At 42.4% G+C, this 22250-nt stretch overlaps 1 protein-coding gene across 4 annotated transcripts in view; it reads right to left on the reverse strand.

Annotated features, from left to right (window-relative positions):
- The window catches only part of Slc8a1 (solute carrier family 8 member A1), a 282426-nt gene that overhangs the window by 18709 nt on the left and 241467 nt on the right, over positions 1 to 22250 (reverse strand). For all 4 annotated transcript variants that reach the window (XM_052186470.1, XM_052186469.1, XM_052186472.1 and 1 more), the window contains one exon: positions 1694 to 1969. In XM_052186470.1, the coding sequence (XP_052042430.1) occupies positions 1694 to 1969 (276 nt within the window). The remainder of the gene's footprint in view (positions 1 to 1693; positions 1970 to 22250) is intronic.

The following is a 22250-nucleotide window of genomic DNA, read 5'->3' on the forward strand; positions in this document are numbered from 1 at the left end:
TAGAAGTGCAGATACCCGGGTTATACTCATGGGTGTGTATCAGTGCCACAGAAAATAGAAAAGAGTGGATGGTCAAGAGCACCAGCTTTATCTCAAATTCTTTTGTGGTGTTTAAAATTCAAAAATGATATAAGCTTCCCCAAGATACTAGCTTTTGTTTGTGAATTTTCTATATATACATTGAAAAAAAGTTCAACACCATCTAGAATTGTGCTTCCTTTCATGTCTTAAAACCTCCAGAGGGAAGTAATTCCAACATGGCATATTTCAAAGGATAAAGGGTAAATCAGAGGACTAGAGGGAACTGAAAAATCTCTGAGTGCCAGGGGCTAAAAGACAGTCTGGAATACTTATGTTTTAAATTTTTTTCTGGCTCATGGTGAGAATCTGGCAAAGGGAAAGCTCAAGGGGCAGTGGGCAGGCCTCAGGTACAGACCAGTTGAGACAATAGAGAAAACAAGGCCAGACTTCGGGGGTGGTGGAAATTGCTCCCAGCTGCTCAATGCCTAGCAGGTTCCCTTGTAACTATAGTATGTTCTTTTTTTCTGAATCCAATGTAAATCCTTTATCTAGAACCTGGCATAGGAAGCTGAATGCTTTGGCCCCAGAGATGGGATTTATTCAAATAAATTACTGTGAGCTAAAATAAATGTCCAATCAGAGGAGGCCTCTCATTTTCAAAAGCCTGCTTCCAAGTGTTTATCCTCATGTTTTCTCCTTGAATCTGGAGCTTACTTTTCCACAGAAACAGTGTGACGTGATATAGTTTGGGACTTGGAGAGACAAAACAGTTTACCTAAAAATTTAAAAGTGCTGGTCTGAATTCTGTGACTATCCTATTTAGGGAGCCTGATATACATTTAATATTATAATAAAGTGCAGGAGCTCTCCCCTACAACAACTAATGGTTTTATTGGATTCACCTAGTAAGAAATCAATTGCTATGGTCCAGTTTTGGTATGAGGTGTGGTCAAAGTTTATCAAAGCTACAGGTAAATCAGAGACACTGTGCTCCTGCTTTCTCTTAGCTGGTGGCTTGTCTTAGAACTTAGAGCTGAAGAGTTGAAGTTAATGTGTATTACCCATGATCACGGAGAAATTCTGAAGCACTGGATCCTAAATCAGTAGAGTGGGGAATCTGAGAAGGGGGCAAGTTTTGGCCTATGAGAAGAGAAGAGAGGTCTGGAATTTCTCACAATCAGGAAACTTTTAAAAATTACATTATTAGTATGTCCATAGAGCAGAACATTGCTTAAGCCCCATCAGAGGAACACATGGCAGTTAACAAAGCAGTTCACAACTGGACCATGTGTAGTGCATGAGAGACTTTGGAGCACTCAACACTGAATGGGTGTCTTCATCAAAACTTCCTTTCAAGCCTTAAGGATCTACATAGAAGAGGAGGTGGGAAAATTATAAGAACCAGAGGTGGTGGATGACTTCAAGGAAACAGAACCTTCCAGACAGAACAATATTGACACATGTGTGAACTCAGAGTGTGACAGCACACACAAGATCCATCACAGGTTCAAACCAGAACAACTCCCAGCACTGAACAGGAGTGGATGCCACAAACTCCTACTCCTAACCAAGAAACTATTTGCAATTGATGCGCGCACCCCCGTGTGTGTGTGTGTGTGTGTGTGTGTGTGTGTGTGTGTTTTGGGGGATTTACATATGAATCAACTTTTACCTGGCACTGAGGTTCCCAGAGCGACAAACACAACTGCAGTCACGGAATCTTTCAGACCAATGGTGCAGCCAAAGTGGGAAGCCAGATCTCCAATGAAGGCTGTCAGCAGGCCAATCATGAGGATGGAGACGATGAAGCAGGCCCAGCCATTCCAGTATTCTGTCGGTGGGACGAAGGCAAACAGAACCTTCCAGAACACTGTGAGAAAGTGCATCACATAATCGAAGCAGGAGGGCAGCTTCTCCTCCCCACATTCATCATCATCGTCGTCTTCCCCTGGAAAATAACACAGCATATTTCATTAAGACCTAGCTATCAGGGTCGTCTTCTACACTAGTCCAGGGTCTAGGCCACTGCCATGCTGTCTTCTCTGGTGGAACAGAGTCCATAGGAGATCAATAAAGCTTAAGGCTTTCTAAATGTCAATCACCACGAGCCAATTATTTGTCATGGTACTCAGAGACCACAATGATATAGCTCAGTGGTCAGTGACAAAGGCTGACATATAATCAATACCCACTACCATATAATCAATAACTACACACCACTCATATCACATACCAGTGGGTTTTTTTTTTAACCAAAATGATGAATATGATTTCTTGCCAAAAGTTGGAAATCTGCGAGAGATTTCTTTCTAGAATTTGGAGAAAGTTCTACTGGGGTTCTTCTCTTTCAGCTCGAAGTCTAATTGATAGTTGAATGACTCCTACAGGGTGATATTCAATCAAGGTCTCTTAGCACAGCAATGGACCATTTAAACCACTCTAGATTCACCTCCTTTAGTTCAAGATTTCACACTGTGTCTTAGCCATATAGTATTTTATATGCACTTTCCCTGGCTTTAGAGTTAACATTGTTCCCCATATTCCTAGTCCTCCATCCATCCACCTCTCACTCCTCTTCAGAGCTTTCATGGTTCCACATACATAAAACTCTGGATGAACTGTTCTCAGTGTGTTCCCCAAGCAATGACAACATGGAACTTACTAGAAGTGTAAATTGTCAATCTAACTGAATGTGACAATAAGTCTGGGCTTGTAAACCCTCCTTGTGATTTGACTGCATGTTCAACTTTTGAAGCTACCACTTTATATAAAATTAGACCTGGTTGATGTCCTCTTTACTCCAGTTGACTATGAGCCCTTTATGCATTTTGTCTCTCTAGCATTTGGTACCATCATCTCCATCACTTAGATGACTATTTTGTATCCCTAGCATTTGGTAACATCATCTCCATCACTTAGATTATTAACTGAGTGAATACATTTATAGATTTCTACTGATTTTATATCACCATGTAATTACATGATATATGGACAAAGATCAAAGTTATTCATTTAAATAACATGTGAACACACAAAGAAATGCAGAAGGTTTGGTATTTTAAAAGACCAGGAAGTTATTACTACTACTACTACTACTACTACAACTACTACTAAATAATACTAATAATGATAGTAACCTAAGACAGATTTCATTAATAGGTAATGTAGCAGTAGTATAAATGCAATCTACCTTAAGCAAAAAATAACTTCCATTCCTGTGTTTTCAAATTATGACAGTGGATGTCACTTTTCCCAAAGTGATAGAAAATCCATGGTCATGTGTTTTGTAATGATATTTAAAAGGAACTCCTTGACCATTTTGTTTACTTCCTCCAACATCACTCAGAATTAACTCTACTTTGTTCCAACAAATGTGGCTGGGAGCAGTGGGGCTGGCAGCTCTCTAGCTGACTGTACAATCTGAGAGCTCCAGTACTGAGCAAATGTCTATGATCTTTGTGACACAAAGGTGATACTATCTGGGGGGAAAAATCACGGAAGACCCCTTACACCAGCGGTTCTCAACTTGTGAGTTCTGACTCCTTTGGGGTTTACTTATCAGATATCCTGAATATCAGATATTTGCATCACAATTTATAACAGCAAAATTACAGTTATGAAGTAGCCGTGGAGTAATTTTATGGTTGGTGGGTCACCATAACACGAGGGATGAGGGACTATGTTTAGAAAGCATTAAGAAGATTGAGGACCACTGCTGTAAGGAGACTCAAGCTTGGAGCAGAGAGACCTTCTCATGAAACATGGAAGCTCAGGATGCTTGAGTTTGCTCCTGGCCATATAGGAATAGAGAAGAAGCAATGGATTGCTCTTCCACAAGAATTGACTGTAGAAGATGCAGCCTCATCTTTGACGCTTTGGGAGGTAGCCAATGAGCTACAAGGAGGAAGCTCTGATGGGTGTACAGAATCACCTTCATGGGCTATTTAGAGTCAAGTGAATTGATAGAAAACTCTGTGAGTGGAAGAGCATCCAAGGTTTGATCTCCAAGGTTCATGCTGTAGAGTGAGAGCATGAACCTTTCTGTTTTGAAAGCACAATCTGTATTTTGAATAAAGGCATCTGATATAGGCTATCTCCAAACCAGTGCTTTGAAGCCCTAACCACCAAGCTTTAGAATACCAGCTTACCTACATATAGCACCCTGGGACAGTAAAGTGAGACTATGCATCAGAAAGGACATTGCCGTTGGGCATAGTGGCTCAGGGGTGCAGACCAGCATTTGAGAGGCAGCGGCAGGAGCTAGAGTTTGAGGCCAGTTGGTCTATACAATGAGGTCTTATTGCAAATACATATATATATGTGCAAGCTAAGGAGTTTCTTGGGAGAAAACAAACCTCACATCTTGGTGCACAGAGAATAAACTTCTATTTAAGCATCTAAGTCTTGCCAGCTTGTTATGTCAGCTCTGGTCAACCAACAGCAGGTCTTTGGAATCTTCCCATTTCCCTACTTAAATGTGGGGCACATATGTCGACATGTCACACTGTAGTCACAACTATGCACAATTACTACGTGCCACATATAAACAAAGCAACACTGTCCATGCATTGGGGTATTTCCCTGTTTATTTCACAGCTAATTTTAAGATGGGTGGGAGATGAGAACCATGCTAATTTTGTGTTTGATTCAGTAGCTTAACTTCTGTCCTTCCCACTCACATTCAAAGAGTTGTAAAGCACATGTTCCTAAATGCTCAGCAAAAGCGCTGGGGGTCCCTGGTTATATTTATTTTGTATTAGATCATTTTCTTAGCTTCTCTATTTATGGGCACTTTGTAATTTCTCAAGACATATGATTAAGATGTTCGGTGCAGTGATCTTCTGCCATCCACAGAAACACATTTTGCTTCTGCAAACTTATTTAACTTGAGAATGACTAAGACTCAGAATTTAAAGATGAACCAGGAAGCAAAAAATGAAACTTCTCAAAAGAAGTGACACATTTATCTTCAAGGTGAAATTTATAACATCTTTCCTAAGAAGGCTGTGGATGGGAATAATGAGAGTATTTGTACCAAGTATCTGAGGATGCTTGGAGCTAATGATCATCATGTAGCTCACCACTCTATCCTTCTTAGGTGTGCAGCTGTGTTTGCCCAGCATCATTTCATTGCTTAGCTAACAAGCTGTTTCCTAAGATTACAGTCTAGAATTTTTGAAACAAAATACTATGAAGCACAGGGCAGGGCGTTGTGGTATACTCCTTTAATCCCTGGGAAACAGAGGCAGGTAGATCTCTGTGAATGTGAGGCTCAGCCAGCAAGGCCTTAACTCAAAAACCAAACCAAACCCAAAACATAAATTGTGTGTGAGTGTACATGTCTCTGTGTGTGTGTGTGTGTGTGTGTGTGTGTGAGAGAGAGAGAGAGAGAGAGAGAGAGAGAGAGAGAGGGAGAGGGAGGGAGAGGGAGAGAGGGAGAGAGGGAGAGGGAGATGGAGATGGAGAGGGAGAGGGAGAGGGAGGGAGAGGGAGAGAGGGAGAGAGGGAGAGGGAGAGGGAGAGGGAGAGGGAGAGGGAGAGGGAGATGGAGAGGGAGAGGGAGAGGGAGGGGGTTAGAGAGAACAGCTCAGCCTTCCAGCATCATAGGGAGTCTTCAATGTTCTCATGGTTAAGCCTGAAATGGGAAGCCCACACGTATCTTATAGCATTTTAAAGTTGAAGTGTATGCCCATTCTTTTCCCTGGGATCTCACTGCACTTTATACATTTTAATGATTAGCTGACAAGTCATATAACTATTAAAAATGACCACTGACCGCAAGGCATGCTGCACAATTATCCTATCCTAGGGAAGGACAAGAGTGTATTCTGAGCATCGCTTACCAGCTGGACTATCTTTAAGAGTCTGTTTCTTGCAAAGAGCTATGAAACATGAGCACCCTCACTCCTTGGGGATATTTTCTATGCCATATCGGAGGAGACAGCAATTGGCTGGCTCTGTAGCCTGCCCATAGAGGACTGCTTGGGCCGCACGCTCCCTTTCCTTCCCTCCTCTGTGCTAACGTAGAGATAGACAAGTTGGTGGGCTTGCCTTTATAGGCTCCCAGTTAAATCCTTCTTATCTCAGAATCCTTCTTTTCAGCTTTATAGATTCCACTAATGGAAAGATAAACAATCTGGGTTTCAATAATCCCTCTTGGAGCCTTATAAATGGCTTCCCTGATACACTATGGCTTCTACAAATATAACCATAAAATAGATAAAAATAGCCAAGTCATTAAAAAGCGCAGATAGTGGAGACAGCCTCATGTCAACTATTGATGCAATAACAAGACACTGTCACCTCCACAGAGTACAGAACAAGGTATCAGCTCAGTGGACCAGGGATGGTGAGCACGAGGCTTGGTACCCGCTGATAACTTATCCTCTAAAGTAAACAGGTGCTAGTTGACATCTCTCCATAGAAGTGGGTCTCCTCGGGGAGCGCTCTGAGAAACTGAGAAAGATACTGCTAGGATGTACCACACACTTGACTCAGAAACATTAAAAGTCAATTTCCATCTTGTCACTTGCTTTGGGAAGACACTTAAGATTTCCCCAGCCTCAGATCCATGTCATTCAAATGAGTTTGGTAACTGCTGCTTCACAGTGCTGCTTTGAAGACTGAAAGCTGAAGGATTCTTCTCCTTTGTGACGGTGTGTGCCACTTCATAGACAGATGTGCTACAGTGCAGTATTGTTGTTTGCTAGCCAGAAGGTAATAATGAACCCAGCGCCAGCAGCCTGAAGTCACTGGATCTCTGTTCTGCTCAAGCAAACTATCATCACTACCATTTTCCTGAGCTAATTTAGTTTTAAAGAAAGGAAGGCACCGGGAGAAAGAGCATGGGGAGATATCTTGCAAGGGATAGACATGAACAAAAACGAAAACAAACAAACAAATCTACAAAAAACAAACAACTAAAACCAAACCAAATCAAAACAAGCACCAAATCCAAAATTCAAATTTCCTAGTGACCTTATAACAACTTCACAGTAACTCTGTAAGGTGGGCATCATTATTCTCATTCTCCGTGAAAAGAATCTCAAGCTTAGGGAACTTAATTTTGTGTTTGTTTTTTTTTTATAATAATTATTACTCAGTGGGTGAGTAGTTGGGTTGTGATTTGATCTGCCTTCCTGAAGGAAACAAAATCCTTTTTTTCCCCTATATTCTTTGTTTACATTCCACATGATTTTCCCTTTCCTGATTTCCCCCTCCCCCTAAGTCCCATAAGTCCTCTTCCCTCTGCCAGTTCCCCAATCAACTCCCTCCCACTCCTCTGTCCCGGCAACCCCCTACAATGCTGCATCAAGCCTTTCCAGGACCCGGGCCCTCACTTGGGAATGATTTGATATGTGAGTTGTGTTTTGGGTATTCTGAGCTTCTGGGTTAATATCCACTTATCATTGACTGCATTCTATGTGTGTTCTTTTGTGAATGAGTTACCTCACTTAGTATGATATTTTCCAGTTCCAACCATTTGCCTATGAATTTAATGAATTTATTGTTTTTAATTGCTGTGTAGTATTTCATTGTGTAAATACACTACATTTTCTGTATCCATTCCTCCACTGAGGGACATCTGGGTTCTTTCCAGCTTCTGGCTATTATAAATAAGACTGCTATGAACATAGTAGAACATGTGTCCTTACTGCATGCCAGGGAATCCTCTGGGTATATGCCCAGGAGTGGTATAGCAGGGTCCTCCAGAAGTGTCACGCCCAGTTTTCTGAGGAACCGCCAGACTGATTTCCAAAGTGGTTGTACCATCTTGCAATCCTACCAGCAGTGGAGGAGTGTTTTTCTTTCTCCACATCCTCGCCAACACCTGCTGTCTCCTGAGTTTTTAATCTTAGCCATTCTGACTGGTATGAGGGAAAATCTCAGGGTTGTTTCGATTTGCATTTCCCTAATGACTAATGATGTTGAACATTTTTTTGTTTTGTTTTGCTTTTTGTTTTTTTCCCGAGACGGGGTTTCTCTGTGTAGCCCCTGGCTGTCCTGGAACTCACTTTGTAGACCAGGCTGGCCTTGAACTCAGAAATCCACCTGCCTCTGGCTCCCAAGTGCTGGGATTAAAGGCGTGCGCCACCACTGCACAGCATAAGGCGCTTCTCAGCCATCCAAAGTACATGATGTTTTATAGGAGCAAGTATGTTTATCATTAGTTAGTGATTGATTCAACTCTTCCATTGCATACTTCTAGGTAGATACCATGCTGTGCCTTCTACAAATATAAAAATATTGTCACATAATCAGTAATATTTGAATTCTATCATTGTAAGACATAATTATTGTTTACTGAGTCAGACATATGCTATTCTTTATGTCTTTGGGGACCATACACACAGGGAAATAAACAAGACAGACATCACAGTTGTGACCATTTGCTGCTTTGGAAAGTGTCCCATCTTTAATCCCATTTCTAATGGACAAAGGTCAGCCTTCCAGTTCAGAACCAAACACACTGACCTGTATCTAATTGTCCATTCTGGAACTCAGGAAGCCATTTAAAGGAGCATAAGTGTAATGGTGTAAGCTCCTTGGATAATGCAGACTGCTGCTAACCTGGTTGGTGTCTGATTATCTGAGCCCTTTGCAGGTTATCCACAGTAAGCACTCTGTCCCACTATTCCAGATGTTTCCCTTCTATAACTTAACATACAGAAATAAGTTAAGTGCTACTTCCTGCTCTGTTTTGATTGTCTGTTGCTTGCAAAGTTTTAGACAGAATGTTTTGATAAAAACGGCAAAAGGAAACAGCCATCAGCCAAACAGCTAATGAACCCTTTATCTTCTTCAGAGAGAAACAACAAGAGCAGAAGCAACAAAAACAGTAACAACAATAACAACAGCAACAGCAGCAGCAACAACAGTGGCACCAGCACCAGCAGCACCAGCACCAGCAGCACCAGCACCAGCAGCACCACCACCAGCAGCAACAGCATCAAAAGCAAAACCAGCAGCAGCAACAAAAGCAGCACCACCAGCAGCAACAACATCCAAAGCAGCACCACCAGCAGCAACAACATCAAAAGCAAAACCAGCAGCAGCAACAACAGCAGCAACAGCAGAAGCAACAACAGCAGCAACAGCAGCAGCAACAACAGAAGCTGTTGGCAGCTTGTCTAGGCTCCACCCCACAGTTACCTGGCAACAGTCAGGTGTGACTGACTCACTATAAAGGGGCTGCTTGTCCCCTCCTCCCTCTCTTACTCTTGTTTTATCCTCTCATGCACTCCTTACCTGCTGTCCATTCCCCTCCCCACTCTCTCCATGTGCTCATGGCTAGCCTCTACTTCTCTACTCTTTCTGTCTTTCTCTGTCTCTACAGCTCCCCTCCCTATGCCTTGAATGAACTGTATTCTATACTATACCTTTGTGTGGCTGGTCCCCTAGGGGGAAGGGATGCCTCAGCATGGGCCTACAGAGGCACCCCTTCCCCCACACCTTACCTTGCCTCCACCATGCATACCCCTTCTATATTTTTATAAAACACAACAGCAGCAGCAACTACAACAGCAATAGCCAACCAAAAACTATAAGTCAACAAGTTTCCTAATTTTCTGTATCTGTGTATATATATCTCTGTTTAATACATAAAGCTTCAGTTAAGTTCAGTACTATTTGCTGTCTTGTTCTTACTATGATTTATAATATATTTTCATTTCCTTTTACACTTTGTATTTGTATTTTTTTTTAGAAGAATCACCATTTCCTGGTCTTAATGGTTTCTGTGTATCACATGTTCAGTGACCCTTAAAGGCAATCCTAAGGATTCCCCTGGTGTTCTGGGCTTGGACTACAATCAGAATCCTCTGTAGTTTGCTGAGTGAGAGAGCTACATACTCCCTAAGGGAAAGAAGACATTGTTAAGGTTTCCTTCTAAATAAACTTAGAAAGATACTTCCTTGTCAGAGAGATCTTCAAACTCAGTTCGTATATTTTCGGACATGTGAGTTGCTTAAGCTCAGGAAAAAGTGTGGACTTTGGTTTTATCATCTGAAACAACTGGGCATTAGAAAATCACGGAACCTAAACCTGGCCAAGTTCAGCTGCTGTTTAATGCTGATTATCCTTTAGTCATTCTTCCCAAATGGCCACTGTGCTGTCTCCAGAGAGTCAGCTCTATCAGAGGACTTGGACTTTTCTAATCTGAAGTTGGTGGTTCTGGCAGTCAGCTCAGACTGCTGGGTCTCACTCCTTTCCTCCTGTTCCACCCCCTAGGCAGCAAACAATCAATCTAATCCTCACCCACATCAGATGGGCTTCCTGCCTTGGAGACAGATACAGTCATTTGACTTTCGGTCTGAGGTCTATGATCCTTTGTTAGGCTGTCCCTGCTCCTCTGAGAATCTAAGTGAGTCATTACTTATTACTTAAAACATGATGCTTGGAACCAAACACATCATCAGCACTAACTGAATACATCTGCACTTAACCTGGCAGCAGTGGGAAGGTCTTTGCCTTCTCCTGTGATACACTTCCATTAATGCACACTTGGGGTTTCTTGTAGCTGCATCCCACAGTGATCTTCCTTATGTCACTCATTGCTCAAAGCCATGCGAGGCTTGTTAGTTAATACTGTGGCTGGTTTTTTTTTTTGGGGGGGATACATATATAAACTTTTCATCTAGTTTTCCTATGCTATTTAAGAGAAGCCATTATTTCTTGTTTTATTTTTCTTCAGTCCATACAAAAGTTTCTCATCTAGACAAGTCGGTATCTTGATAACATACCGGTTTTATTTCCTCCCAAGAACTTGCCCTCTTGTATAGCAACACCTCTCAGAATAGCTAAATTATGGCATCCACCTAAGTGTCTAACAAGAGAAGGATGATGGAGAAATCTACCATATTATATAATGAAAATTTCCCAGCTATAAAGAAGAGTGAAGTTACGTTGTTTTTAGGAAAATACAGCTTGAGATAACTATATTAAGGAAATTAAGACTCTAGAAAGGCAAACCTGATGTTTTCTCTTGTTGGTGGTTCTAGGTTTTATACAGATGCATAAAATCATGTATGTGATTGTATAGGTGTATAAAATCACATATAATATGAAATTAGAAGTGAAACTTTCTATGGCAACAAAAGGGTCAACAAGAACAGGGACAAGTGAGAAACAGAATGGTGGGTGATATGGGGATATGCTCTGTATATAACGTATACTTGTATGAAAACTTAAGTAACTACAAATGAACTATAAAGGAACTTGTCCTGCTGAAGCTCCTTAATGTATATGTATGTGTATATAGTGAAAAAAAAATCATGCCCCAGTGCTTCTTGGGGAGAGTAAGAGCCTTCCTGTTGGCCACTTTTCTTGCTGCCTGAGCCATGAAGCCAAAGGCCAAAGAGAGAGAGAGAGAGAGAGAGAGAGAGAGAGAGAGAGAGAGAGAGAGAGACTCTAGTGTTACAAGTGATTGGCCCTCCCTCTGCCCCACATTATCTAGTGGGATCAAAATTAGCATGGAGATATAAGTCCTTGAATTTGTGGGTAATGGACCCTGCCATGTAGAGTGATACCTAGGTCATGTGGGATCCAGTTCTTTCCAGTTTTCATTCTATTTCTATCAGTGAATGCACTGGATTCCAATATCATTGTCCATCAAGTTTGAGTTGAAGATTGCTATAGCATTTGTAGCTGGGACTGCTACAAAGATTGCTGGCCCAGTCTTTGGTGGAGAAGATACTATCTAGTCTCTCCTGATACACTTACCAGTTATTTCCAGGCCACAAACAACTGTGGGACATTCTTTATAGGATCAGTGTTTATTTTCAGAGAGCCAAGGGCCAAGTGATGTGTAACAATATTAGAAAGGGACTCCAAAGAGTAACCCAGTTTCAATGTGTGACTCTCAAACTTGGTTGAGACACATGAGCCTCTGGGAGAAGATTTCTGTGAAGATCAGAATGTTTCCCTGCTCAGGTCTTTCCGGCTCTAGTTAGGAAGGTTAGCACAGCTGAAGAAATATTTCAAGTGACAGAAATGTTTCTCAGCCCTGTAGCACTGTCAAAATGAAAAATGGATGCACTAAGGACTTCTAGCTCTCTGTAAGCTGGATATTAACAAAATGAAACTGTTAAAAAGGGGGCATTGACTGTTTGAGTGTAATACTACCCCCTTTCTCCTACATAGTTGTAATTACGGTTTGACATTATCTGTCAGGCATGTTTTTGCCTCTTGGCTCTTCCCCTAGCACTACAGCGGAGCGAGGCTCTTGAAATTCAATGTTCTTTAATCATCTGTTAATTGCAGGATTGAAAGACTTTCAGGTTCCTGCAACAGAAACATATTTCCTTCAGGCTTAAGTAACTTAAGAGACAAGCCTTCCGCCAGCAAAACCTACCCACCGGCAAACACACACCCCTCCTGCTGCCTTTGATGGCTTAGTTATAGCGGGTAGAAGTTGGGCACACCAGGTTCTTAGACTGACCTGGGGGTTCCTTTAGTACTTTGTAAATATCGGTGGCTGTATCTGTGGTGAAGGAGGCTGGCCTTGGAGGAGCTGTTGGGACAGCCATGACCTTGTTATTTTCAACGAATGTAATCATGTTTTATTCCAAGAAAATGTTGAAGTTTACACAAAGGGTAGCTACGTACCCAAGTTTCCCCCCATGCCGGGGACATCAAGGATACTCAGTCACTTAAGATGTTGCTGCGGTGAAGCTGTGGGTGCTAGCTCCCTCCTTGCATACTCACTTTCATGCACTTGGATAAAGGTGTATACCTCCTTCTTTATGGTCCCAGGAACCTAGCAAGGATATACTAATGAAAGATTTAAGGCTCTGAAGATGCAAGTGGCTTGTTCACAAGCTCTAATGTTTTTCTACTGCTTCAATTCCATGATTAACTGGATCCACTCTACCCATAGGGAATAATAATCTCTGTCCTTTGTACAGCAAACATTCATTGAGGTACAATCTGATCCCACTGGCATTGTTTTGTGAAAGGTATAATTGAGAAAGACCTGCCATCTTTAAGCCTGTGCGTGATGTGCAAATGCTGCATTATTCTTCCTGACACCAGCTGGTACTGCTTTATTCTTACGAATTCAGCTTTTCCATGAGTCTCAGGTGAGTCGTTCACATCGGCTTTGTGGAAACTGGGATTCACTTTTATTTTGATCCAAATACCTTCTCCCTCTCGCCATCAAGCAGGAAGAACTCCTACCCTTCAGTGTTAAAACAACTTTCCTAGGACTGTTCTCCTGGCCTCAGGCTTACCGGCATAGTTTGTTCTGACTCTTGGAGTCTATTGCCGACAAAGTGGTGGGGTGAGTGTGTACCCAAGATTCTAATCATGGCCTAGGTTTACACAGTACAGAGCCATTGCAATTGCCCAGGGCCTCCTTTAATCCATTAATGGGGCCAGCCATTGAAAACAAGGATCTGCCCCTGATTTAAATGGGTCCTCAGAGAGGCCCTTTGTGCCTAGTACCTTCTTTGGAACAGACAGCCACAACTAGCTCTTTTGTGATGCGATTCTAAAAAATGGTGTGTGTGTGTGTGTGTGTGTGAGAGAGAGAGAGAGAGAGAGAGCGAGAGAGAGAGAGAAGGAGGGAGGGAGAGAGAGGTGGGGGTGCTGGCTAGTTGAGAAACCCCTAAAATGATGTATCCTCAGAGAACTAGCCATGCATAGAGGAAAAGCATTTCGTGCCAAGGCAATAATAGGTGTGCCTGTACACAGTGAGCAAGCGAGCCTGAAGTGGCTTCCGGGCATGGAACTCTGCCTGTAGGTGGAAAGAGGACCAGCAGCTCCAGAATCAGAATCCTCTGTTTGGGGTAAAAATCCAACATCTGTCCCCATGTTGATATGTATTTCTCGGTAGTGTGGCACAGGGCTGTTGTGAAACAATGTGAACAGGGAAAACCTATTCACCCAGGCAAGGCCTTTCTACCGCCCCCATGCTGCTAACACTCTGGGCTCAGGGAAGTTCTGGCCTTTGCTACCTAGTCTTGAGGTTTCCCATCACTGAGCATCCTATAGGTTGTTAAGTGGCAGTTAGAATGTCTGTCCAGTTGATGAAGGCAACATCCCACAGCTCCCGTAGGAAAAGGAGAACACTGCTGTATGGGGTAGCAAGAGCCCTGAGTACTAATGCCCTGAGTTCTGCCTCTGTGCTGTGCTGCCTTACGGGAGACTCCTTTACTGGTCACAGTCTTTATTTAAAAAGTGGAAAACTGGGCTAGATTAATAGACTCCTGTCTAGTATTTTACCAGGCTTTGGACTTAAGATGCTATAATAAGAAAAAAGATACAACATTTAGCCAGAAATGTCCAAAGACAAGGAAGGAAATATGTGCCAGGTGGGGAGTGTGTTTGTCAAAGTTGATCCAGGCAAGTGGCTTTTCATTTTAGGATTAGGGATGACTAGATCAGCAAGAATTAGTGTGGTAGGATTCGGTGGATGGTTGTTGCTACTTAAAGGGTATGTGTGTGTGTATGTGTGTCTAAGTGTGTAAGTGTACATGTATAGGAGCACTGTGTTTATTCTGTCTTCCAGTTCTTAGGATGACACTGAAATATTTCTCCCATTGAAACAGTAGGCAAAGGCTCCCACCTGGGCATGGAGAATGCTCCTGTGTCTAGAGCACTAATATGGGTAAACAACAGCTAAATCTGTCTTCATATCGCGGCAGTCAATGCCAACAAAAAAAGCTCCTGGATCCAGAGATGGAGCATTGTTGGCAGAGCTCAGCTGTTGCCTCTCCAGACAAAAGCTGCATCAGAGCCCTGACTTCAGGCCTCCGAATGAGAGCGCTGACTCATTCCGAGTACTTCCGCACTGTGTTTTCCTCAAGATTTTGGTAATAGGCAATTTAAGAGAAAAACAGCCCAATAAGCCAATATTCTTTTCTGGAAAAAAAATTCAGCTAACACATATCCAGGGGGCAGAAAATAATTGCTGTGTACCCCTGCCTTCTGTACCTGCACCTACTGTGCTTGGCCTGCCTGGCCTGCCTTGTTCAGAAATGCTGAGGGGAGGCTACTGGAATTTTGCCTGCTACCACTGAGATTTTTAAGTTGGTAAATACCCCAGGCCCTCCTACTGATATGACCTAGACTTGTTTCTTACAAAGAGTGTCTGAGAATCACTCTTGGTAGAATTTTCTCACCCACTCCTTTAACTTTTACTCTTCCTCAGACAGGTTCATAACTGTCAGCTAAATGGCAAGAACATCCAACCACCAACATGGACAGGCAATGCCGTTTTAAATATGAATTATTTGCATATTCAAATTGCACACACATAGTCTCCATTTACAAGTGCATACTTATGTACCCCTATTTGCCACGTGTGTATGTGTTTTGTGAAAGCAAAGGATTACAGATGTCTCAGAGTGTTTTTGAAGCACAGCATCTGTGTAAGAATATCTCTATCTATCTATTTATCTATCTATCTATCTATCTATCCTCTCTTAATAAAGATAGTATAATATGCTTAGTTTGAACAACACACCTGTTATCTATGGCTGACTAAAAACAACTACATGATTACCTTTACATATACTCCAAGGCCAATATTCCTTCTCCATTAAACTTAGACCCTCCCAGTTTCAAATAACAGAACTATGCAAGTTGATTGTGCAAGGTGAAGGACCATTTGGGAGTTCCTTCAGCATTTTTATGCCCTTCCTTCAGTGTTTCTGTGTCTCCAAGACAACTCATAAAGCTCTAGGTTCCAATCTCTTCCGTTTGCAGGCCAGGAGGGCCAAAGGATTTAACCAAAGTAACACAATGAGGTCTTGGAGTTCTTTGACTATTTTACCTCAAGTGGTCAAAGCAGCTAAGGATTTCAAGCATAGCATTTGAGAACTAAATGATTTAGATGCACTTCCTATCACAGGGAATGTGTTTCACCATGAGAAGGGATGCCAGCTAAGTTGGATGGCAGCAGGGGAATCCACTCTGCCTTGCAAGTCATTGCTAGTCTACTGACAGAAGGCTGGTCAAGCCTGGGGTAATCCTACGTATGAAGAACATGCATAGATATCTGACCTGTAACCAGTTAAGACACAACTAACAGAGGCACACGGGGCCAAGCTTGGAGCTCGATGGGTGTAAATTTGCAAAGATGAGGCTTCATAAGGCAGCTGTCCCTTTCCAGTGTGTGACGTTAAAAAGCTAAGAACCCCTCTGAGCCACAGATGCTCAGTCATACTGCTCAGAGTGTAGCTGTGACAGTAGGGACAATGTGTATAAAGCCCTTGAACTCGAAGTTGACAGTCATATAGGTGAGAATGCTATTTAAGTAGAGTAAGCCTTTGGTAGATTTTATTCAAGACAAACAAATGTAACCACACTATGCCATAAAACTAGGTTCTTTGATGTGAACTTCTACATAAGAATCTTCTGTGTATGAGAAATAAGTAAGAATGATGTCTACCCTTCTCTAGCTGTTACATTGTCCTACTGAGGCTATGTCAAACCTGAATGAGCAGGATCCTTTTGAACTACATCGGTAGGATTTGAAGGTGACCCAGCACCAGCAGGTGTAATGAGAACCTCCTCACGGTGCTTTGGGATAACGGGATGCTGGAAAGAGCTCTGCCTAGACCAAACTGCCTGGAAATCCCTTGGAACTCATTTGATGTTTCATTTTTATTATTTAGGACTTTTGGAGTATACTAGTCTCCAGGCTGACAATTATTTAAGTCAATTACTGTCTGGGGGAACCACTGAGTTGGTAGCTTTAGAAATTAAACACCTCATGTTCACAGAGAACTCTCCTAATTCATTAGCATAGTTAAGTACTGAAAACAGCAGCAGGCCACTGTGTGCAGTTGTCTATCTCATGATGTAAACCATCCATTGTGACCTGTATCCAGGGTGGTCACGGCAGCTACTTGAGACCAACCGGCCTCAAATTGATTGCTGTCTCTTATACTAAGAATCATCCACTGACTCTAGAGAATGCCACCCCCTCACATCTTTATCTTCTCAGTTGTTTTCCTCTGAGGCTAACTCAGGGCTATCCCTCCTCCTCCCCCACCCCTGGAAGGACAGACATGGAGTGCATGCTGCTTCTCTTCTGAACATGAAATCTGGGAAAGCCAGATAAGTAGGCAGCGTGTGTTTGTCCACTGCCTGAAATGAGATAGGACCCAAATCACAAGGCCACCAGGGATACTGCAGGAGTGGGATGATCACTGAAAGAGTTCCCAGATCTCAATATGGGATAGCATAGTCTTGCCTTGTTACTCCTCTACTGATGAGACTCAAAGTCAGAATGATTATATGCTTGTTCAACAATATGCAGAGGTTAAACAAAACAGCAAGAAGGTCTTTTTGTTCTCTCTCTCTCCCTCTCTCCTTTCTCTTTTCTCTCCCTCTCCCCTTCTCTCTCCCCCCCCTCTCTTTCTCTCTCTGTTTCCTTTCCTTCCCTCTCCCCTTCTCTCTCCCTCCTTCACCTTTCTGTCTCTGTCTCCCTCTTTCTGTTTCCCTTTCCCTCCTTCTTTCTTTGTCCTTCTCTCTGTCCTTCACCTCTCTCTGTTATTCTCTGTTTGTCTGTCTGTCTGTCTGTCTGTGTCTACCTTTTCCTTGAGAAAATGCCAGTAGGTGCTATGTAAGATCTATAACAGTTATATAAAAAGGATTTCAAAAGACTCTTTACTTTTGAGGTTTTTTTTTTAAGTTATTGGATGAAGCAAAGGCCATGTGTTGCACTTAAAACGATCAGAAATGACAAGGCAGCAGATACCCATGGATGTGAGTTGTGAGTAGAATAAACAAATGCTTTTCCTTATCCCCTTGGGAATAGATGAGCATCCTCCTCAGAGAGCTGTGAGCTAGACTGTAAAGTGGCAACAAATATTGTGAAAATACTTTATGGTGCAAACATCACTGCATCATTGGATGCAGGTGTTATGCAACTCTGTGTCAGTGTGTGCCTGTATGTCTGTGTCTGTGTGTGCCTGTATGTCTGTGTCTGTGTGTGCTTTCATGTTAGTGTGTGCCTGCATGTCTGTGTCTGTGTGTGCTTGCATGTCTGTGTGTGCCTGCATGTCTATGTCTGTGTGTGCCTGCATGTCTGTGTCTGTGTATGTCTGCATCTCTGTGTGTCTGTATGTCAGTGCATGGATGTGTATAATGTGTATAATGGTATGTAGGTTTTTGTCTATTTATGTGTTTGAGGGTATGAAAATATTATTGTCTGCATATTCGGATTTATACACATGTTCTGTGTGTTTCTGTGTACATGTATACATATATTTTTGTGTGCTCTGTGTACATGTCTATGTGCACTCAAGTCTTCTGCACTGCCAGTGAGTTCACACTTCACAACGGAGAGACTCCCTAACTGACCGGTGCTTCAGCATGCTCCCTTCCCAGCGTACTTCTTGAATGAGTTACAATATTTCTCTGAATCTCAGTATTCTTATATATAAAGTGTCATATGTTCAGTACTCCCACAGGACCCAAAGTCCGACTGGTTGTTTTCATCCACCTAGCACTGCAGCATTAGCTTGGACTACCTGCGCAATTTTTGCTATTTTTATTTTACAATCTTCAGTATATATTAGTGACTTCCCAGATAACCAGTTTTGGTACCCAAATTTATAGCTGGTCCATGGAAATGTTCATTGTCTGAACTAATACTATGGTGAGTTCATGAACTACTTCCCACTTAACACCCGAGGGAACTGACATGGGGTGTGTCTCCCGATCTGTAGAGTCACCCAGGGCAGAGTCGCACACCCCATCTGTCTGCCATGCTGGCCTCAGTGTCACCTCCCCTTCTTTAGTGCGAGGCTGAAGAGGCTGTGTGATGTCATTCTCATCCTGATGACCTTTGCCCGGCTTACATTTGCTCTCTACACTGTTCTCGCTGCTTCCGCTATATTTGATTGACACTGGTTCTTAAGGTTCACCCCAAAGTGCTGCTCCTGGGGGAGACACAAGGACGGGGGAAGAACTGGGGGGAAACTCAAATTGCATAGGTAGCAAGTGCTAGCTTCATTGAGTAGTGCATGCGTGGATACATCCTAAAGGCACCTGGTGGCACCCGGCTGGCCTTGAAATGTTTTGACAGCTGTTCAACTGCCACACAGAGCCGATTCTGGTATTCGACCGAGGAAGCAGCAGAAGGAGAATTGTTGGAACATGACTATTTAATCCCTTCCTAATCTCTGAAGTCTCTTAAATCCTTCAGTTCTTCAAATACTCAACTGCCAGAACTTGGTGAGCAGAAACGTTATGGCCACAGGAAGCCCAGGTACTGAGCTGTGTAGCTCAGGCAAGTGCGGAATTAGCATTGCCGGCTAGTTACTTTAAACTGAGTTTTGACACAGTTAATAAAAAAAAGAGAGAGAAAGCAGCCAAATTCCATTTTCAAAATTATTACTTTTGTTTAGTAAGACATATAGATTCAATTTTGCACAGAAAATTGCTTGGGAAAACCGGTCTCAGCAGAACCCTTCAAAGACAATTTAATATTTTTAATAAGGAAAATCTTTCTGATTCTCAACTATTTAGGCATGAAATCCTAAAAAATCCAATGAAAGTCTGCCTTCAATAAAGGCTGCTTTACAAATTTTATTGTCTAACAACCTGAGAATATTAACATTCCTTAGGCACTTAAACTCAGTCATAACCCGAAACATTGCACTTTGAAAACTGTCTTTCATGTAATTTAATGCAATTTAGTGCCTGTAAACTGTGTGTTTATTTTTCAGCTATTCTGGATCTCAAAATTGTAAGTAAGGTCAATTAAGCCAGGAAATGGTGAGTTTCTAAGCATTGTCTATCTCTAAGCAGTCATTTAGACACACACACACACACACACACACACACACATACACACGAATAATACACATGCACACATATACACATACAAACCAATAATACTTGAGGTGCCTTATGCATTATTGATCAACTACTTTTCAAAAGATTTGGATCTGGGTGAGCTGTGTGACCTATGCAATATACTTGCAAGGATGAGAAGCTTCAGATTACAGAGTTCAAGGCTAGTGCGGACAAGTTATTGAGGCACTGCCTTGAAATTAAAACAAATAAGGTGATGGATCTAACTCACTGGTAGGAAGCTTCCGAGCATATGTAAGACCCTACGTGCAATCTTTAGTATGACAAAGGGGACTGGAGCCAAGACTGGTTAGGAAATGATGCCAGCATAGATCCAGGAGAAGTGACAGGATTGGCCAGCACAGGAAGCAGGCAAGGGGCAATTTTTCTTATGCTGAAACTTATTTGTCTCTTAAGGAGAGAGAGAGTAAATAGTCCACAGAGTAATTTTCAGCAGATCACAGTTGCAGATAAAGGCTGGGGAGACGGATCAGGTATAAAATGCTGATCAGGCAAGTGTGATTATCTGGGTTCAGTACACAGAATCCAGTTAAGACTCTGGAATGGTGGTGTGTGCGCAGAAGCAAGCCTGGGTTTGCTAAGCAGATAGCAGATTCCATGAGCTCCAGGCTCAGTGAGAGACCATGTTTCCAAAAATAAGGCAGCAGGAGATAAAGAAAGACATTAGACATAGATCTTTGGCCTGCAATTGTGCATGTGTGTGTGCACACATCTCCACGTGCATAAGAACACACACACACACACACACAGAGAGAGAGAGAGAGAGAGAGAGAGAGAGAGACTCCCATACTTGCACTCTTTAACATACAGTATCACACACAATCAATCAGAATATCTCCCAGAGCCAAGCTGTTTCTTCAAAACTACTAGGTTTTTCTATCTCCTCTATGGTATAGGCAACAACTGGAAATACTGCTCAGGGATCTGAAAGGATTTCTTCAGTGTCTGCAATCCCAACTCTAGCTCTTTTAGTGAACATCTTGGTATGTGTTTCTCTGCATGCTGGAGCACCAAACACATGACTTTGGCCTTGTTGGTAGCGTAATCCTTTTCACTGTTAAACACTGAGTCACGTCATTAACTTAGAGCAGTTTCAGAAAATGACTAAAACATGTGAGGGGACCCATATGAAACGGCTCTGCTGCTACAAAAGCAAATCTGTTCTCAAATGAACTGCTGATGGATCCATGTTGGTCATCAACATATCTCCTTCCACAGCCTCACTGTTCTCTATCTAAAGCTTACAATCAGTCACATGTGAACTGTGCGGCTTACTGGCTCTCTCCTGTACTAGAAACCTAGGCGTCTATACTAGAATTTGTGCAGGAGCTGTCTATTCTCTTCTCTTTCGCAAGAGCAAAGATGGACACAGACAGATAAAGGAGTAATACGGCACGCACAGTCTTTACAACGAATGTTTATCCGTCCCTAAGCAACCAAGAAGACCTGGAATGCAGTGCTGTATTGTCTTTCATGTTGCAGCCTGAATGGGGCAGAGTTCCATAACAATTTTCTTATACTTCCTACCAAGACTTTCATCAGCGTTCTTATCAGCTCAGTTCTTCTCTGCAGAGGGAAGTATGCTCCTATTTCAGATGCTAATCTTAGATGTATAGAAAAACATAAACCACCAGGGGTGTTTTTCCCTCTCCTTATACTAAAGCGGACACGTAAATTTTAAATCCACTTTCCTAAGCAAGTATTGGCTGTTTAATGTTCATAAGTTAACATCACATATTTGACTGCAAGAGACCACAGCATGGTGGCTTCCAGCACTAATAACAGCTATGCTTTTTCTTATTCAACCAATCTCTGTTCCCAAAGCAATTGGGAGATCCGTCCAAGTGTTCCTCAGCAGGTTGGAAGGAGGAAGAGTCTGCGACACAAGCCCTGGCCTGACTGCTAGTGATGCTATTACCATATTTTACAGCTTGGGAGTCACTCACTGCTCAGAAAGCCCTAGCGTTGGCTGGTGACTGGCTGCAGTGAGATAAGCCTGTGGGGATTTGGGAGCAAGAACAGAGATAGTAAAACATCTGACAAAAGAAGATGAGAATGTAAGGCAGTGTTGCTTCCTTCCGTGGAATGTCTGTGACTCACTCCGTCCCTACACACAAGGAGAGTGGACCAGGCTTGAGAGAACAGGGAGCACAATAAAGACACATGCTCCATTATATTCATAGCATCCTTATTTATAATAGCCAGAAGCTGGAAAGAACCCAGATGCCTGCCCCTCAAAAGAGGAATGGATACAGAAAATGTGGTATATTTCCACAATGGAATACTACTCAGCAATTAGAAACAATGAATTCACAAAATTTTTAGGCAAATGGTTTGATCTGGAAAATATCATCCTAAGTGAGGTAACCCAGTCACAAAAGAATACACATGGAATGCAA

This window comes from Apodemus sylvaticus, chromosome 6 (assembly GCF_947179515.1).
Source record: "Apodemus sylvaticus chromosome 6, mApoSyl1.1, whole genome shotgun sequence".
Classification (NCBI taxonomy): domain Eukaryota; kingdom Metazoa; phylum Chordata; class Mammalia; order Rodentia; family Muridae; genus Apodemus; species Apodemus sylvaticus.